Source organism: Ictalurus punctatus, chromosome 3 (genome assembly GCF_001660625.3).
Source record: "Ictalurus punctatus breed USDA103 chromosome 3, Coco_2.0, whole genome shotgun sequence".
Classification (NCBI taxonomy): Eukaryota; Metazoa; Chordata; class Actinopteri; order Siluriformes; family Ictaluridae; genus Ictalurus; species Ictalurus punctatus.
In genome coordinates this window covers 1,379,751-1,393,547 of record NC_030418.2, presented here as the reverse complement: position 1 = coordinate 1,393,547, position 13,797 = coordinate 1,379,751, and the positions used below count along the sequence as shown (strand labels likewise).

The window sequence follows — 13,797 nt, the reverse complement described above, 5'->3', positions numbered from 1 at the left end:
CAAAATGTTTTAATAGTTTTAAAGCTTTCCATTAGTGCAAGTTTTAGGTCTGGATTTCTGCCATTTTGATAGCAGTACATGATACAAAATGTATTAAAGGAGCTGTTTGTAATTATTTTTGAGCCCTCTAGTGCCTGCGAGGAGAACTGCAACTTTGAAGGAGACATTGAGCAGCCTTCACGATCGCTCCAGCTGATCTGGTCTGCTCGGTTCGCACTACATACAGCTTGTGCCTTTGCTTGCTCTGGTCGGAGGTGAAGCTAATTTCAGGGCCAGAACGTCAAGGATGTAAACAGAAGCCTATAATGAAGTATCTAGAACGATGCATTGAAATCTAATTTCGTTAATCACACACTCGCTAAGGTGTCTTTAAAATGGGAAGACTGTTACAGGTCTTGAAATACTTTTAAATATGACATACCGCACCTTTAATACATCCTGCCTGTAATGTTGTCTAGTAAAGTATTTGATGATAGACTCGATGGGATCGCTCTCTATCGCTCTCTCTCTCTCTCTCTCTCTCTCTCTCTCTCTCTCTCTCTCTCTCATCAACACACAGCACCATGATGATTCACTTTCAATCATAATGATATATTTTCATTCACGTCGCTGGTTTAGCAGGTACGGAAAGATGGAAAAGAGAGACGGAACGCGAGTCTCCTGGCTGTCTGTCTCAGACGGAGGTGATACACTCGGTGGTGCTGGTCACACACACGCCACACTCACACCTCAGGGCCACGGGGTAGGTGTAGTACGGATCCACGCCGGCCGAGCAGTTGGGCAGCTGCACGGTGATGAATCGGGTCTGGTTGTAAGTGCACACTCGCTGACGGGACTCGATGAAGGGCGGGTCCAGGATCGGTTTCTACAGAGACAGACACGAGAGGTGGAACTACGGTCGCGTGACTGCTCGGGCAACGCAGTCCGATCGTCTGAGCTGAATCAGACGATCGGACTGCGTTGTCCGAGCAGCCACGCGACCGTAGAACGTCACGTGACCGTAAACATGTCCCGTAGCCCGTACCTGTCCTAGGAACTCAATAACTTTAACATCCCTGAATATGTCGCGTCTCTAATGCTAGCGTCGTTTGGGTCTTATCGTCCCGCGTTGTAAACTCGACGTGGCGTCGGCCTTGGTGTTGGTTTGGTTTGGTTTTGGCGAGAGACGATGGAAAACAGAACCTCTTTTCCCACAGAATGTAACTGAATCTTTGTCAATGCGCCAATTCAGGTGCGATACACTCTATATTATTATTATTATTATTATTATTATTATTATTATACAGTTTGCTTAATAGTAGGTAAAAGATGACGTCATCTTTGCAAACCATCCTGACATGACGGATTTGGGTGAAGCTACAGTTCCAGAGATACACCAGGTTCTACAGTGAAACTAACCCGGTCTGAATAGGGCTGTAGTGTTTGAGAAATGGGGGGCACTTCACTTCTTGGAAAGCACAATAACACGCACGAGTACACCAAATTGCGATTAAGGATGGCTCTGTGCCTTACAGACTTCCAATACTGGCACTTTATACACATGTGCTGTTTCTCTTATTCCAGTACCGGTCACTTTAACGAAGAACGTGGCTTACCGTTTCCGAGTAATCTCTTCAGTTAACGCAGTCATTTAAAGGTAATTACTGCGCTCTCTGAGATGTGAGAACATTACGTATGAGGAGGTCTGGATCAGAATTTCCACGGCTTGTTAACTTTACCGAGTAAAAATTTTCCGGGAATATTTATATAGATGAAAATAGCTCCACCGCTAACTGAGTTAGACTTTTTTTTTTTTTTTTTTTTTTTTTTTTTTTTTAAGTTTTTTAAAGGAAAAACTTTTAATCGCGATCTCGTGAAATTACGATCGCGGTCGGTGATTCAGAAGCGATGGACGATTCGAAGACGGGGCTTTTTCTTCCTTTGCTCGGATGCGAGTGTAAATTACACTTCAGCTTCAGTCGACCCAGCACTGATGCGTTAAATACGGTACACTAATCTGCACCTTTCATGGTGAATCTTACACTAGATAAGTACCGTAGGCAGATACGCAAATATATGCTTTGAGATTTCTTTGAGAGCTGATTTATGTATCGCGACAACCACGAATTACGCGATGAAAATATTAACGCACAACCCTGGAATTATTCTTGTGAAAGGGCGTGAATAAATAAAGCAATTGAAGTAGTGTGTTTCTGAAATATCCAGATGTTTAGATGAGTCCCGGCTTTTATTATGATCCGATACATGCAAATAGTCGAGATAGAAGTGATCCGGAAGTCATAACAGGGTTCTCCCGGTCTCTGGGGGTTTTGTATTGATGGTATTTGGTGTTAATTAAACCATATAAACGTTCCTAATAGCTTAACGGGTGACGAGGAACCGATTCTAGACACGCTTAATGGTTTTCTACAAGAGTGCGGAATTATATAACGGTGCCCTTGTGATAATGTGCCGTTTTAATGATGGATCCGGAGGACAAGTCCGCTATCCTGCGATCCTGCGATCCTGCGCTTCAGATCATCATCAGGTCAAAAATATGAAATAGATTTAAGATTGTTTAACTAACCGTGTGTACTATTAGGACATGATTAGGAAATTGGAAACTCACATTACTGAGGTTATGTCAGGTCTATCCTATAACTGTGTGTGTGGTTTCTCACCTCCCAGGTCTCACAGCGCCCCCAGCAGGCGTCGGTGATGATCTGCAGTCTCCCACATCCTGGTTTCTGGGCCAGGAAGGTGAACTCTCTGACAGCACAGCCGATAAAACGCTGGAGATTCACAGCAGGCGCGTGACTCGAGTGAGAAAAACACAACAAAACACACACCACGGCACAGCTTAGAGACATGGCAGAGAGCCTGTAAACACACACACACACACACACAGGGAGAGAGAGAGAGAATATGTGGTGTTAATTTCACTGCATGAAGTCAGATAAAGCACAAACTTGTCACATGACAAGTGTACACACTAAATTGTTACAGATTTAGCAATTGAACAAAAAAAAATTCAGCGGTTCGATTCCCACCGCTGCCCTGTGTGTGCGGAGTTTACGTGTTCTCCCCGTGCTGCGGGGGTTTCCTCCGGGTACTCCGGTTTCCTCCCCCAGTCCAAAGACGTGCACGGTAGGCTGATTGGCGTGTGAATGTGTGTGATTGTGTGACGGATGTGTACCTCGCCTTGTGCCCCATGCTCCCTAGGACCAGCTCCCGGTTCCCCTCGACCCTGTAGGATAAGCGGTATAGGAAACGAATGGATGTATGATTAAACAAGTAGTGAAGAAAAGTGTGGTATGCTGAAGGTTTCTGTAAGGAGACATTTATGGAAGGAGTCTCCAGTGTCAGTTTTCAGGACAGGGGAGTTTACGCCTTGCGGTTTCTCTGTAATCTGACGAGCTGAATTATTATTTTTTTGTCTTATCAACTTCAAGAGACAAGGCTGGTGAAGGAACGACTGTTTATAGCTGCTATAACGCAAGTAAGAACAGGGACTAACTTGTTTCATGGATATTCCACAACTTTAAACATAACTATAAAGGGATAAAAAACGATCTGTTAGAGTCGGCAAATTGCTGTTGTATACGAGGAATAATTTCACACTTCAGGATCAGACACTTCATCCCGTCGTTGATTGTTTTCCTATAACAGCATGCCCGATTGTGCATTATTTCCTAAATATGTACTTTGGCATTACAGATGATTTAAGTTGAGAAATAAAGATCATCTTCTTACCGTGGAGTTTGAAATCTTACGAAGGCCAATGAAGTCCTGGATGAAAGTTGACACTCGCTTTTCTTCTGATCAATCTGCTCGGCTTCTCGTGGATATTTTAAGCTGTCTACACTCGCTTTAGATGACTGCATCTGACTCAGAAACCTGACAGAGCTGCAATTTATATAAAATGAGACTAATATTCACGTCCAAACTATAACAAGGGCTGTCTCAGTCTCATCAATGGCATTACATCATGGTGTAATGTGTTTCCAAGCAATTAGATGTATGTGCGTGTGTGTGAGTGGGGGATTGTGGATTAATCCTCCCCTTTGGCATTATTACTGGCGTCTGTCTCAGGTACTGGGGCCTCGCCCGTTGGCTTAGTGAACAGGAAAAAGAAACCCAATTTGTGTTCTGAGTTAACAGCATGAAAAATGAAGAGACGTCGTCGTATACTTTGATCCATCCGTCCGTCTACACAGAGTGAGACACGCTCGGAGACAGAGATATTGGTACCAATTTTATTATCCTACCTCAGGACTCAGACGAGCTAAGACATATCCGGCTAAATTAATATCTCTGTCAGTCTTAGAATTACCAAGAGGCGTCGTTAAAGTCAAACTGAATTAGCACTGGACTGGATGAATTTGCTGTTCGTGTGATATAACGCATCTGGAATTTGAAACAAACAGGAGTCCTGAAGCAGGACTTGCACCAACACATGAAATCACTAAATATCTCCGGTCGTTATAGTAATTTACACTGAGTGCAAAACTTAGCATGTACATCACTTTCTTTTGTTTCTTTCACAAGCATCCTCCCTTCCCCCAGGGACTTACAAAACATCTGTATTTTTTCATGTAATATTTATAACATGCATAGTCTAAAATCAAACAAGAGGCTATTCGTCTTAGTAAAGGACAATTATGAGTTGTTTTAGAAAAAAAAAATTACATTTTATCTGAACATTTTTGCATTATTGTGAATGTGTCACTGTGGTTCACAATTAATATTCAACAACATTAATCACTTATTATTATTATTGTAATCATGGACTCTTAAAAAAAAATTAACTCAAACAAGTTAAAAATGTTTGATGTTATATTTAGAAAAGAGCGCTTCGAGTTTCATCCTCCAACACGAACCACCCCAAAAGCGGAAGTGACGAATGATTCACTTTACTGATTCGGATCTTTGAACCAAACCTGTTAAATGAATCAAGTTGCGATAGTTTTGATGTTTATTAATCATTATATACTTTAACCTCAAATATTAATATTTACATTTTTATTTGATTACTTTTGCAGCTCGAATTGTATATATGAATATATAAAAACTATATAGATGTCTTTTTTTTAATGAATTATGTGAATAATTCCCCGCCCTTTGACTCTATAACACACTTATGTGTTGTTGTCTTGTTGCAGAACACATCGAGGTTTCATTTTTAACTTCGTGAAATCCCATCGTTTTATTTAAAAAAAAAAAGCGTAATAAAGAAAGAAAGAGGTCTAGATATCTCTGACATTCTCCACTCAAAAACCGACGGGTGTGTAAACTTTCGCGCAGGGCTGTACACGCGCGCGCTGCCCTCTCGAGGCTGCTTGCAGTTACGGCTCACTCTTTCCTCGCGCGCGCCTGTGTTTGTTTGTTGGTGTGAAAGAATTCAAAAATAAAACAGGAATTAACGAATTTTTACACAAAATTCAACATGTTGAACCCGGTAAACCCCTGCAGCTTTATAATTAACACCTGCTTATCCACGCTGCCCGTGTATCTCATGTAAGTAAGAGTTTCGAGAAGAATTTTTTTAGCGAAATAGTGTTCGTTTGTGAAGTTAGCTTAGCATAAACACAGCGGGCGAGGGACTGAGTGTTTAAGTGGATTATTTGTTGGTACAAATATACACAAATAAAACAAATATATACCCCCCCCCCCCCCCCCCCCCCACACACACACATTTGCTTTATAGTAATAATATGAGGTGTCATTTTGAATGAAAAAACGTTGAGTGTGCAGAAAGCTAAAACAAAAACTTACAACCGACAATTAAGTTTAAATTAATATATTGTTAATTAATTTAGACGCCTAACAGTTATAGAGAACATAATAATAATAATAATAATAATAATAATAATAATAATAATGACCACAGAAATATAACCTATTATAAGACTGTCATTTGAGAAACTTTTGAGTGCTGTGATGTATTAAATCTAACTTTTGTGTTTAGAATTGTGTATGTTTGTGTATTCTTCTGCAACCATAATTTTGAATAAATATCGTTACGAGATCAATTTATTATCATTTATTGGATGAACTCATTCATTCAAAAACATGTTTGTCGTTATTTTTCCATACTTATTGTTATTAAAGTGGCAAAAAGCGGCTTCAATAAAACAGGGCGCAACTTTAGAATGATTCTTTTCCCGAATCGACTCTCATGGAATCGATTCATCTTTTAGTGAGTCAGTCGCTGTGAGCGCGCGGCTGCGGGCAAAAAGGGGGCCGGGTGTCACGCGCACAGCAGCAATTGCAGTTCATGTTTATTGGAAATTGGAAACTTTAATCGGACTTTATTTTCACGACCTGTGAGTATATTAAGACAAACAAACAAGTCGTGTTATAATGAGTGGCGTTTAAAAATTAAAGAAGTTTTTACAGTAATTTGCCAGGAAACTTATTTGTTGTTATTCTGTAAGGTGTTAATTCGGACTGGTTTGGATTTAGACTTTTAATTTGAGCTCTGAATAGTTTTATGCTGAATGATTCTATGATGTTCACTGTGACATTGAATCACGTGACACCAGGGAGTAAAACAAGTCCTCAATCTATAGTACTGCTAATAATAGTAATAATAAACTCATAATATTATATATGCACTAGATCATAATGTATATCTTATATACAGTATGATAAAGACGATAAACGTAATTATATTGGACCTTTCATATATTTCAATGCGATTCTTATAATATAAATAACGATAATAATAATAAATGTGTGTGTTTTCTATCGTCAGACGCAGTGTTTATCACGTGCAGTATTAATTTCTGGAGAACAGGTAACGTTTGCTATGTTGTGACTTTTCGTTTGCCCGTTCTTCTCATCTCGCTGTTGCTGCTATTTTGGGCCTTTGCTCTCCTGGCATTCTGCAGGGTCAGAGGTCACGTGGCTTTTTCTGGCCCTCTGCTACGCGTCAGGTGTTTGTGATCTGACAGATCGCCATTGGAGTTGTCGCTTTAAGGAAACCATACTTTACAGACGAACAGTTATCCGTTGTTGGATATAATAAAGCCGAGAACGTTATTATCGCATCGATTATGTATTTGTTTTATTCCCTGGTGTCTCATGATTCAGTGTGAGAGTTAATAAGTTTGGAAAAAATTTACTCTTCTGTCGTTAATTTGTGAATTCTGCTCAGTTTTGTTTGTATGGAGGTTTTGTTGTTTTTTTTAGCCACAGACACTGGCGCGAAGACGCTTTACAGAAATCCAGATGTCGCTTTAGGTTCCTAATTGAAAAAATAATAGTGGAGTAGTTTATTTGAATTTGAAAGTATGTAAATAAAACAGATTCTTGTGCCTTTTTAAGGGTTAATTGTGTAATCTATGTTTAAAAACGGAATGTTTAATTATTTGTCGTGTTGTGTACTATTGTGTTGTACTGATTGTAAAAAATCATATTGATATTGTGATGAGTTTTAACCAATACACTTTTCAGATTTTCTGAGCGAGATCGAGAGATCACTTCATGTTGTCGGTTTTTAATTTTTTTTATTTAATTACAAGCTGACAGGAAGAAGCTGATTTGATATTAAATTGTATAATTTAAAAAAAAAAATTTTTTTACAGATTACAAATAAAAGATTTTTTTCTTATTTTTGTACACTTGTAAATCAAAAGTGTTTTTTTTTTTGTTTTTTTTTTGAGACTCTGTAGATGCTTGAACCAAACACAAATCAATTCAAAACAGTAAAAAAACAAACAGCGTGAAGTGCAACACGTACCGTATACGACACAAGAAGACAACAAAAAACAGAAAAGAAAGAAGGAAAAAAGCGACCAGTAGTATGCGTATATTTTGACAATTAATACGATGGATATTTAAAAGGTAATTAAAATGTATTTCAGTCAGACTACTGCATCGTTGTGTGTGTGTGTGCGTGCGTGACAGATTATTGTGTACTGTCCTCGATGTTCTAGATGCCACAGCTGCTAATGTGGTCACCTCTCTTGTTCATCTTCCAGCACAGATAAATATATTTCTGACCTTTTTCCCTCCATGTTCATTTAGCAGAGACACGCTAGCGAGTCACTCGTTTCGTTTGTAGTTACGATTTATGCACATCATTAAAAAAAAAAAAAGTATTCGGATTTGATTTACGCGTCATGTGCTCGTCTTCGTACTAGCTTCGTTGGCATTTAACCGCTGTAAGTCTACTAGCTACGTACTTCCTTACGCACTTTTTTTTTTTCTTCGTGATGTCTCTGTACATGTTTAACGAGAGGTCGTGTGTGACAGGATACGATGAAACCATGGTTCGTTTTTCTTCCAAACAGTAAACAGCAACTAATTGCGGGTGGTGAGTGGAGAAACGCCGTAATTTCTGGTTAACCGTCAGCGAAAGGCAAATATGTCCTCAGGTCATGTGATGCTAGCTGGCTAATCCGTAGGGGTGAATTCTTGCGATGTATGAACTAAAATGAATTAAAACATTGTAAGACTTTTTAAAAACGATGATAATTGTGAGCTAGTGCGATATTTATTTAAGCATTATTTATGAAGAGTCTACGTTCAAAGTTTCAACGATCGAATACACTGGAAATGCTGGATGTACGGTTTGAACCACAGCCCTGTTGAGTTCCCAAATCTGATTGGTCAGAACGTGTCGGTCAACTTTCTGCCACAGCATGGCTCACGGAGTAGCTCTGCGGGTTTATGTTCATGAGCTTGATTCGATGCGATGTCTTTTCTGTAGTAACGGACGACCTCGGGCGTTCTGAATAAACGGTTATAAGCTGTAAATGGCTGTTTATAGCTGCTGTAATGTAAGAGATGACAGGAACTAACTTGTTTCATGGATGTTTCTCAGCGTTAAATGTACCATTAAATGGATAAAAAGCATCCTGTGTTTATTCATTAATACATTAAAAAAAATCGTAATCGTTGGGAAATTTCCGCCGTATAAGAGGGATAACACTTCAGGGTGGCAAGAGTAGCTTAATTATGCGTCAGGCTGCATCACACCACCCTGTCGTGGATTATTTTCCTTTAATAGCTCGCCCTGATGCCTTTTATTCCTTACATGCTGCGTTGCTGATTCATGGCCCACAATAAAAGATTAAATAATTATCGTTACATGGATAGAAGTGAGAATAAGTCCACTATTGACCGTTTTCTGAATCATCTCCTCAGATTAAGGCCATGTGTTAGCGGAGATCCTATTCGGTCTGTCCCTTTGAGGTCACCATGGCATCAGAGAGGACCTCGGAGGACCCAGTCGTGGAGCGCGGTTCTCTCCCGCTGGACATTGATGACGTCCATGTACTGCTACAAGGTCAGTTCATATACCTGTTTTGGTTATTTTATTTTTTTATGCTCACAGATGGACTACCAGTGGTTTAGACATCTTCAGCATACACAGGAAAACTGGATTTCATTGTGCGGACGAGTTTGTGCATCTCTGCTTCGTCTCTTCTCTCACGCTCGAGTTACTTGGAGCACGGCCCGCTTGCTATCGTGAGACAGCATCGCTCGAGCCAAGGGCTTTAAAAAAAGCAAACAGGAGGATATGGTTTGACACAGTTAGCAACGCTGACCTTCTTCTCTTCTGTTTAAATGCGAAGTGAAAGCTAACTTGCCGTGGATAAATTTCTGGTGCAGTTCCTAAATGAAATAAATTAGCCCTTACGGCTTAGTTCCCACACCACGAATCCCTCGGGTGTAAGCGGCACCTCCTGGATTAAATCTGGGGAGTGTTATTCATAGGGAGGGTGGTCATGTATATCAGCACTGAGAGAGAGATGCTTTCAGAGTTCTCTCAGTGTAACAGAGAGGAAAAGATCAGTCCTGAAGTATAGTGAGTTCTTAAGTGATCAGAGCATTTTGTGAGTTTCTTTACCAGAAGCCTTGAGTTCGGTGGAGCGCTTCGAGAGCAACCCTGCGTGAGAGTCTGGAAAGCCGGAAGGAGACAGGTTTACACGTCTAGGATTACAGCTGAGCATGTTAAAGAGCTTCAGTAAGGACAGGAAGTGGATTTTGGGAAGATGGAAGCCGATGAACTTGTGAAGGAGAAGCTGCACCTGGCTCAGGACTTGACTGATTTTGCAGAGATTTATGAGGGTAAAGTGGATTAGGAAAGAAACAAAAACGGCATGATTTGAACAATGTGGTATCATTCTGTGCAAGATGAAAAGAGGAAGGATTCGAATACAGAGTTGTTCTGCACTCTAAAAGTTACACAGTGCGAATGTGGGTGGGTGTGTGTGTGTGTGCGCTTGTGCATGGTGCCTTGCGATGGTTCGGCGACCCATCCAGGTCATTCTTTGTTTCCTTAAAAACATTGAATAATCGGACCTTAAGGACTACTGATGTACCTTTTAAAGTCTTACTTTAAAAAACAGTTAAAGATACACAGAGTGTGTCTTCTCATATTAAAGGTACACAGGGTAATCCCCGGATGCTCCAGTGCTCCAGAGACAAGGAAAAAGTACAGCTTGGTGCTTTTATTTCTGAGACTGCAATGCAAAATAAAGAAGCAAATTTCAGATGCTTCTTGACTGATTGATTACATTTAACGGGGAAAAATAGGACATATTCAATTTCTAACTAATCCATTTATTTAAATCGGGGTTAGTAAGGTAAGGTAATTGCGACGTTTTTACTCGCACTTGACGCAGTATTTATATTGTGACTAACTTAGGAGGTTATGAGCGTGCTAGTGTCTGGTTTTCCTTGTCTTGCCTAGCTGACGAGTGTCTGCTTATATAGCCTGCTTATAGAGAACGATGAATGCTTTCTTTGTAACTCACTAGATGTCCAGTTCATGTCCAAATTGCGAGAAATAAAGTCCAAATTGTGTGACATGAACTTGCAGTTAGGAGGGAAGAAAGTGTGAATTGTGAGACGTTGACTCAAAAATGCGAAGAAAAAAGTGAGAATTGTGAGAAGACGCAATTGTGAGAGATAAAGTCTCAGTTAACGTTTTTATTTATTTATTTCTCAGTTGGGGAAACTTCCATATTTGTGGATGCTGAGCAAATTAATTTTACAGGTGGAACAAGGACTGAAAAAAAAAAAAAGGGTTTTTCATGGTTTCGAAATTAAGAAACCGAATAAATAAAACATATTTAAAAAATTTGTATTATTTAGTTGGCAGTATTTATTTGTTTGTAAGTTAGTTAGTCATGCAAATAATATAATTCCCAGGAACACCCTTTTTGTGTTACAGTTGTTTTAATGTGCAAACTTTTTTTCATTTTCTTTCCTCAGTGGAGCAGGAACAGATTCAGAAGAGAACCTTCACCAACTGGGTAAATGCACAGTTATCAAAGGTGAGGTCAGGGGGTGAAAGTTCAAACACGTTATCCCAAACCTCATTACACTGAAGTGAGAGTGTGTGTGTGTGTGTGTGGGGGGGGGGGGGGGGTCATATTTCCTAGTAAGTCAATACAGAAGGGAGCACCGTGTCTGGAGTGCTCTGTGATATATTAAAAAAAAAAAAAAAAAGAGTATAATATCTAAGTGGTATTTTTTAAGTAGGTCTCTAAATGACTCTAACGTTACTTTCAAACATTTTCAGATTTTTTCCCCCCGTTTGTAACAATTCTAAGTGTAATGTCTTGTTTCCTGCTCTCTAAAGTAAAGGTCATTACTGCATGGAGTGTCGGGGGGAAGGAGAGGGTAAATATAACCTAATGAAATATAGAGACGGACAGCAACAGGAGTTAGACACACACACACACACACACACACACACACACACACACACACACTACTTCAGTGTTATATTAACCTACAGTTAACTCCTGAATTATTGGCACTCTTCATGATAATGGAAAAAAAGATTGTATTGCCTTCCTCCTTTTTAAAGAAACATAGCAATTATTGACTGTAAATATGTCAAATAAATGCAAACAACTGATCATTCTTGAGAAAATAAGGATCAACAATCAGGATCATAGTAAACAAGTTTTATAAAAATCTGTAGTAAAGTTGGAAAGAGCCTGAATATCACTTATTGTGTTGTTTATTTATTTATTTATTATAATGAAGGGTGCCAATAATTCTGGAGTTAGCTACACTCAATCCCACACCAAACCTTGATCTCAGCAAAGCAGCATGTCTTTCTTGAGGTGTATAAATATACACATGATGTCAGAAATGTCATGGTTATATTTATTTATTCCAGTGTGAAATTTCACTATTTCGTAATTTCAGTGAGACACAGTGGAGTATTCTCTCTCTGAGCTGCAAAACAAGATAAAAACATGAAATGCACTTTGTTCTTGTCGTGACCTTCATTTTCATGGAATGACTTACAGGAATTTCTTGTGCGTTTAATCACATCTAGACTCAAATGGATTTATAACGGAACGGTTTCAGTGTGGTTGCTGTATTGTTTATGTCCTGCTTCTGAACTGTCGTGCTGTCTTCTTGACCAAGGCTCGCTTGTAAAAGAGATTTTGGTCTCAACATGACTGCCCTAAATCTAGAGTTAGTCTCTCCATTTAGTTTTAACCTGGTGTACCTTTTTATCCCCCCCTCAGAGGAGGCCTCCAGTGGCCGTGCTGGACCTGTTTAGCGATTTCAGAGATGGATCCAGACTACTGGACCTGCTGGAGGTGATGTGCAGCCAGAGGATGGTGAGCGTGTTCCTGAAATCTGTGCATGCAAATATTGAAAATATCTGCTCAAACGCCGAGCCGGCATTTCCTGCGCTACGATACGATCATGTCGAGAACCGCGTCGTAAATAGAAACAAAAGTCGGGTGTTTCTCTCGGTGGTGTATCTTTGTTACTGATGTTTGCAAGCAGTTGTGTTTCTTGAACCCAATTTTTAACATTAAACATGCTGGAAGCTGATGGTTTGGGACTTTGTACCACTGGAAATGATCGTGACTGAGTTAATGTCAGTGTAACCAAGTGTTAAATCATCTCTGTAGTGATGTTTAAGTGTTCAGCAATGTGTTAGTCAATAAAAGTAAAAGGGGGTGTGGCCTGTCTGCCTGTCATTCCCAGTGAAGGAGTTTTAGTTCAATTCAGTTTTATTCATATCGACATTGGCACAAAGCGGCTCTATAGTAAGCCAGATATAGATGCGATTGGAAATCATTACAGTAAACGTGTAGAAGTGTAAAGACAAACAGTACTGAGTGTGTAGCATATTGTGAATAAGACTTCCTGGGATGAACACAGGGCTTTAGATATGATATGATATGATATGATATGACAGCAGGTACATATCCGGGTCTAGCATCCACTGGGGCAAGGGTGACCCGGGCATAAACTGTTTTAGGAAGAGCTACCCTTTAGGGTGTCCATGTGGGACCATCTTCTGTACAACTGCAGAAGCAAGCAAGAGGTGTGTCCTTTTACTCCTCAAAACGTAAAACTTTATTGTATTAAATGTATTGGATTGTCGATTACACATCAAGATGTGCAATGTGTCGGCATAAAAGAGCCATACAAGCATGTAATCCTTGCCGTGTTGTCATGAAGCCTCGCGTGTTCCCATTCGGTATTTAAAGGAGATAAGAATTAAGCTTTTTACTTTTGCTAGCTGACCCGTCCTTATTGTTTTCAGAGCCGAGAGAAAGGCAGAGGCGTGTTCCAGCACAGGACGAACATCGAGAAAGCCCTGGCCTTCCTCAGGGGGAAATCGGTAAGCCTTTAACGCTCATTCGCACCCTGTGTCACATTAGAGAGATAGAAATGTGGTAATCTTGCTGTTTTGTCCTGCCAGATCAAACTGGTCAACATAAATGTTCCTGACATCATGGACGGCAAACCCTCCATCATCCTGGGGCTGATCTGGACCATCATCATGCACTTCCATGTGAGTTTAATATTACTGTAGAT

General features: G+C 39.9%; 2 protein-coding genes across 8 annotated transcripts in view; one reads left to right on the top strand and one right to left on the bottom strand.

Moving 5' to 3' along the window:
- gphb5 (glycoprotein hormone subunit beta 5) lies at positions 1-2,849 on the bottom strand. Its single transcript, XM_017463490.3, has 2 exons — positions 2,661-2,849; positions 1-865 (listed from the first exon to the last, which is right to left on the bottom strand). The coding sequence occupies exons 1-2, from the start codon at positions 2,847-2,849 to the stop codon at positions 674-676; spliced, it is 381 nt and encodes a 126-aa protein (XP_017318979.2). The 3' UTR covers positions 1-673.
- A 3,292-nt stretch (positions 2,850-6,141) lies between these two features.
- The window catches only part of syne2b (spectrin repeat containing, nuclear envelope 2b), a 101,195-nt gene continuing 93,539 nt past the window's right edge, over positions 6,142-13,797 (top strand). For all 7 annotated transcript variants that reach the window (XM_047154444.2, XM_047154441.2, XM_047154443.2 and 4 more), the window contains exons 1-6: positions 6,142-6,305; positions 9,133-9,274; positions 11,209-11,270; positions 12,486-12,581; positions 13,523-13,600; positions 13,682-13,774. In XM_047154444.2, the coding sequence (XP_047010400.2) occupies positions 9,187-9,274; positions 11,209-11,270; positions 12,486-12,581; positions 13,523-13,600; positions 13,682-13,774 (417 nt within the window). In that variant the 5' untranslated portion in view covers positions 6,142-6,305; positions 9,133-9,186. The remainder of the gene's footprint in view (positions 6,306-9,132; positions 9,275-11,208; positions 11,271-12,485; positions 12,582-13,522; positions 13,601-13,681; positions 13,775-13,797) is intronic.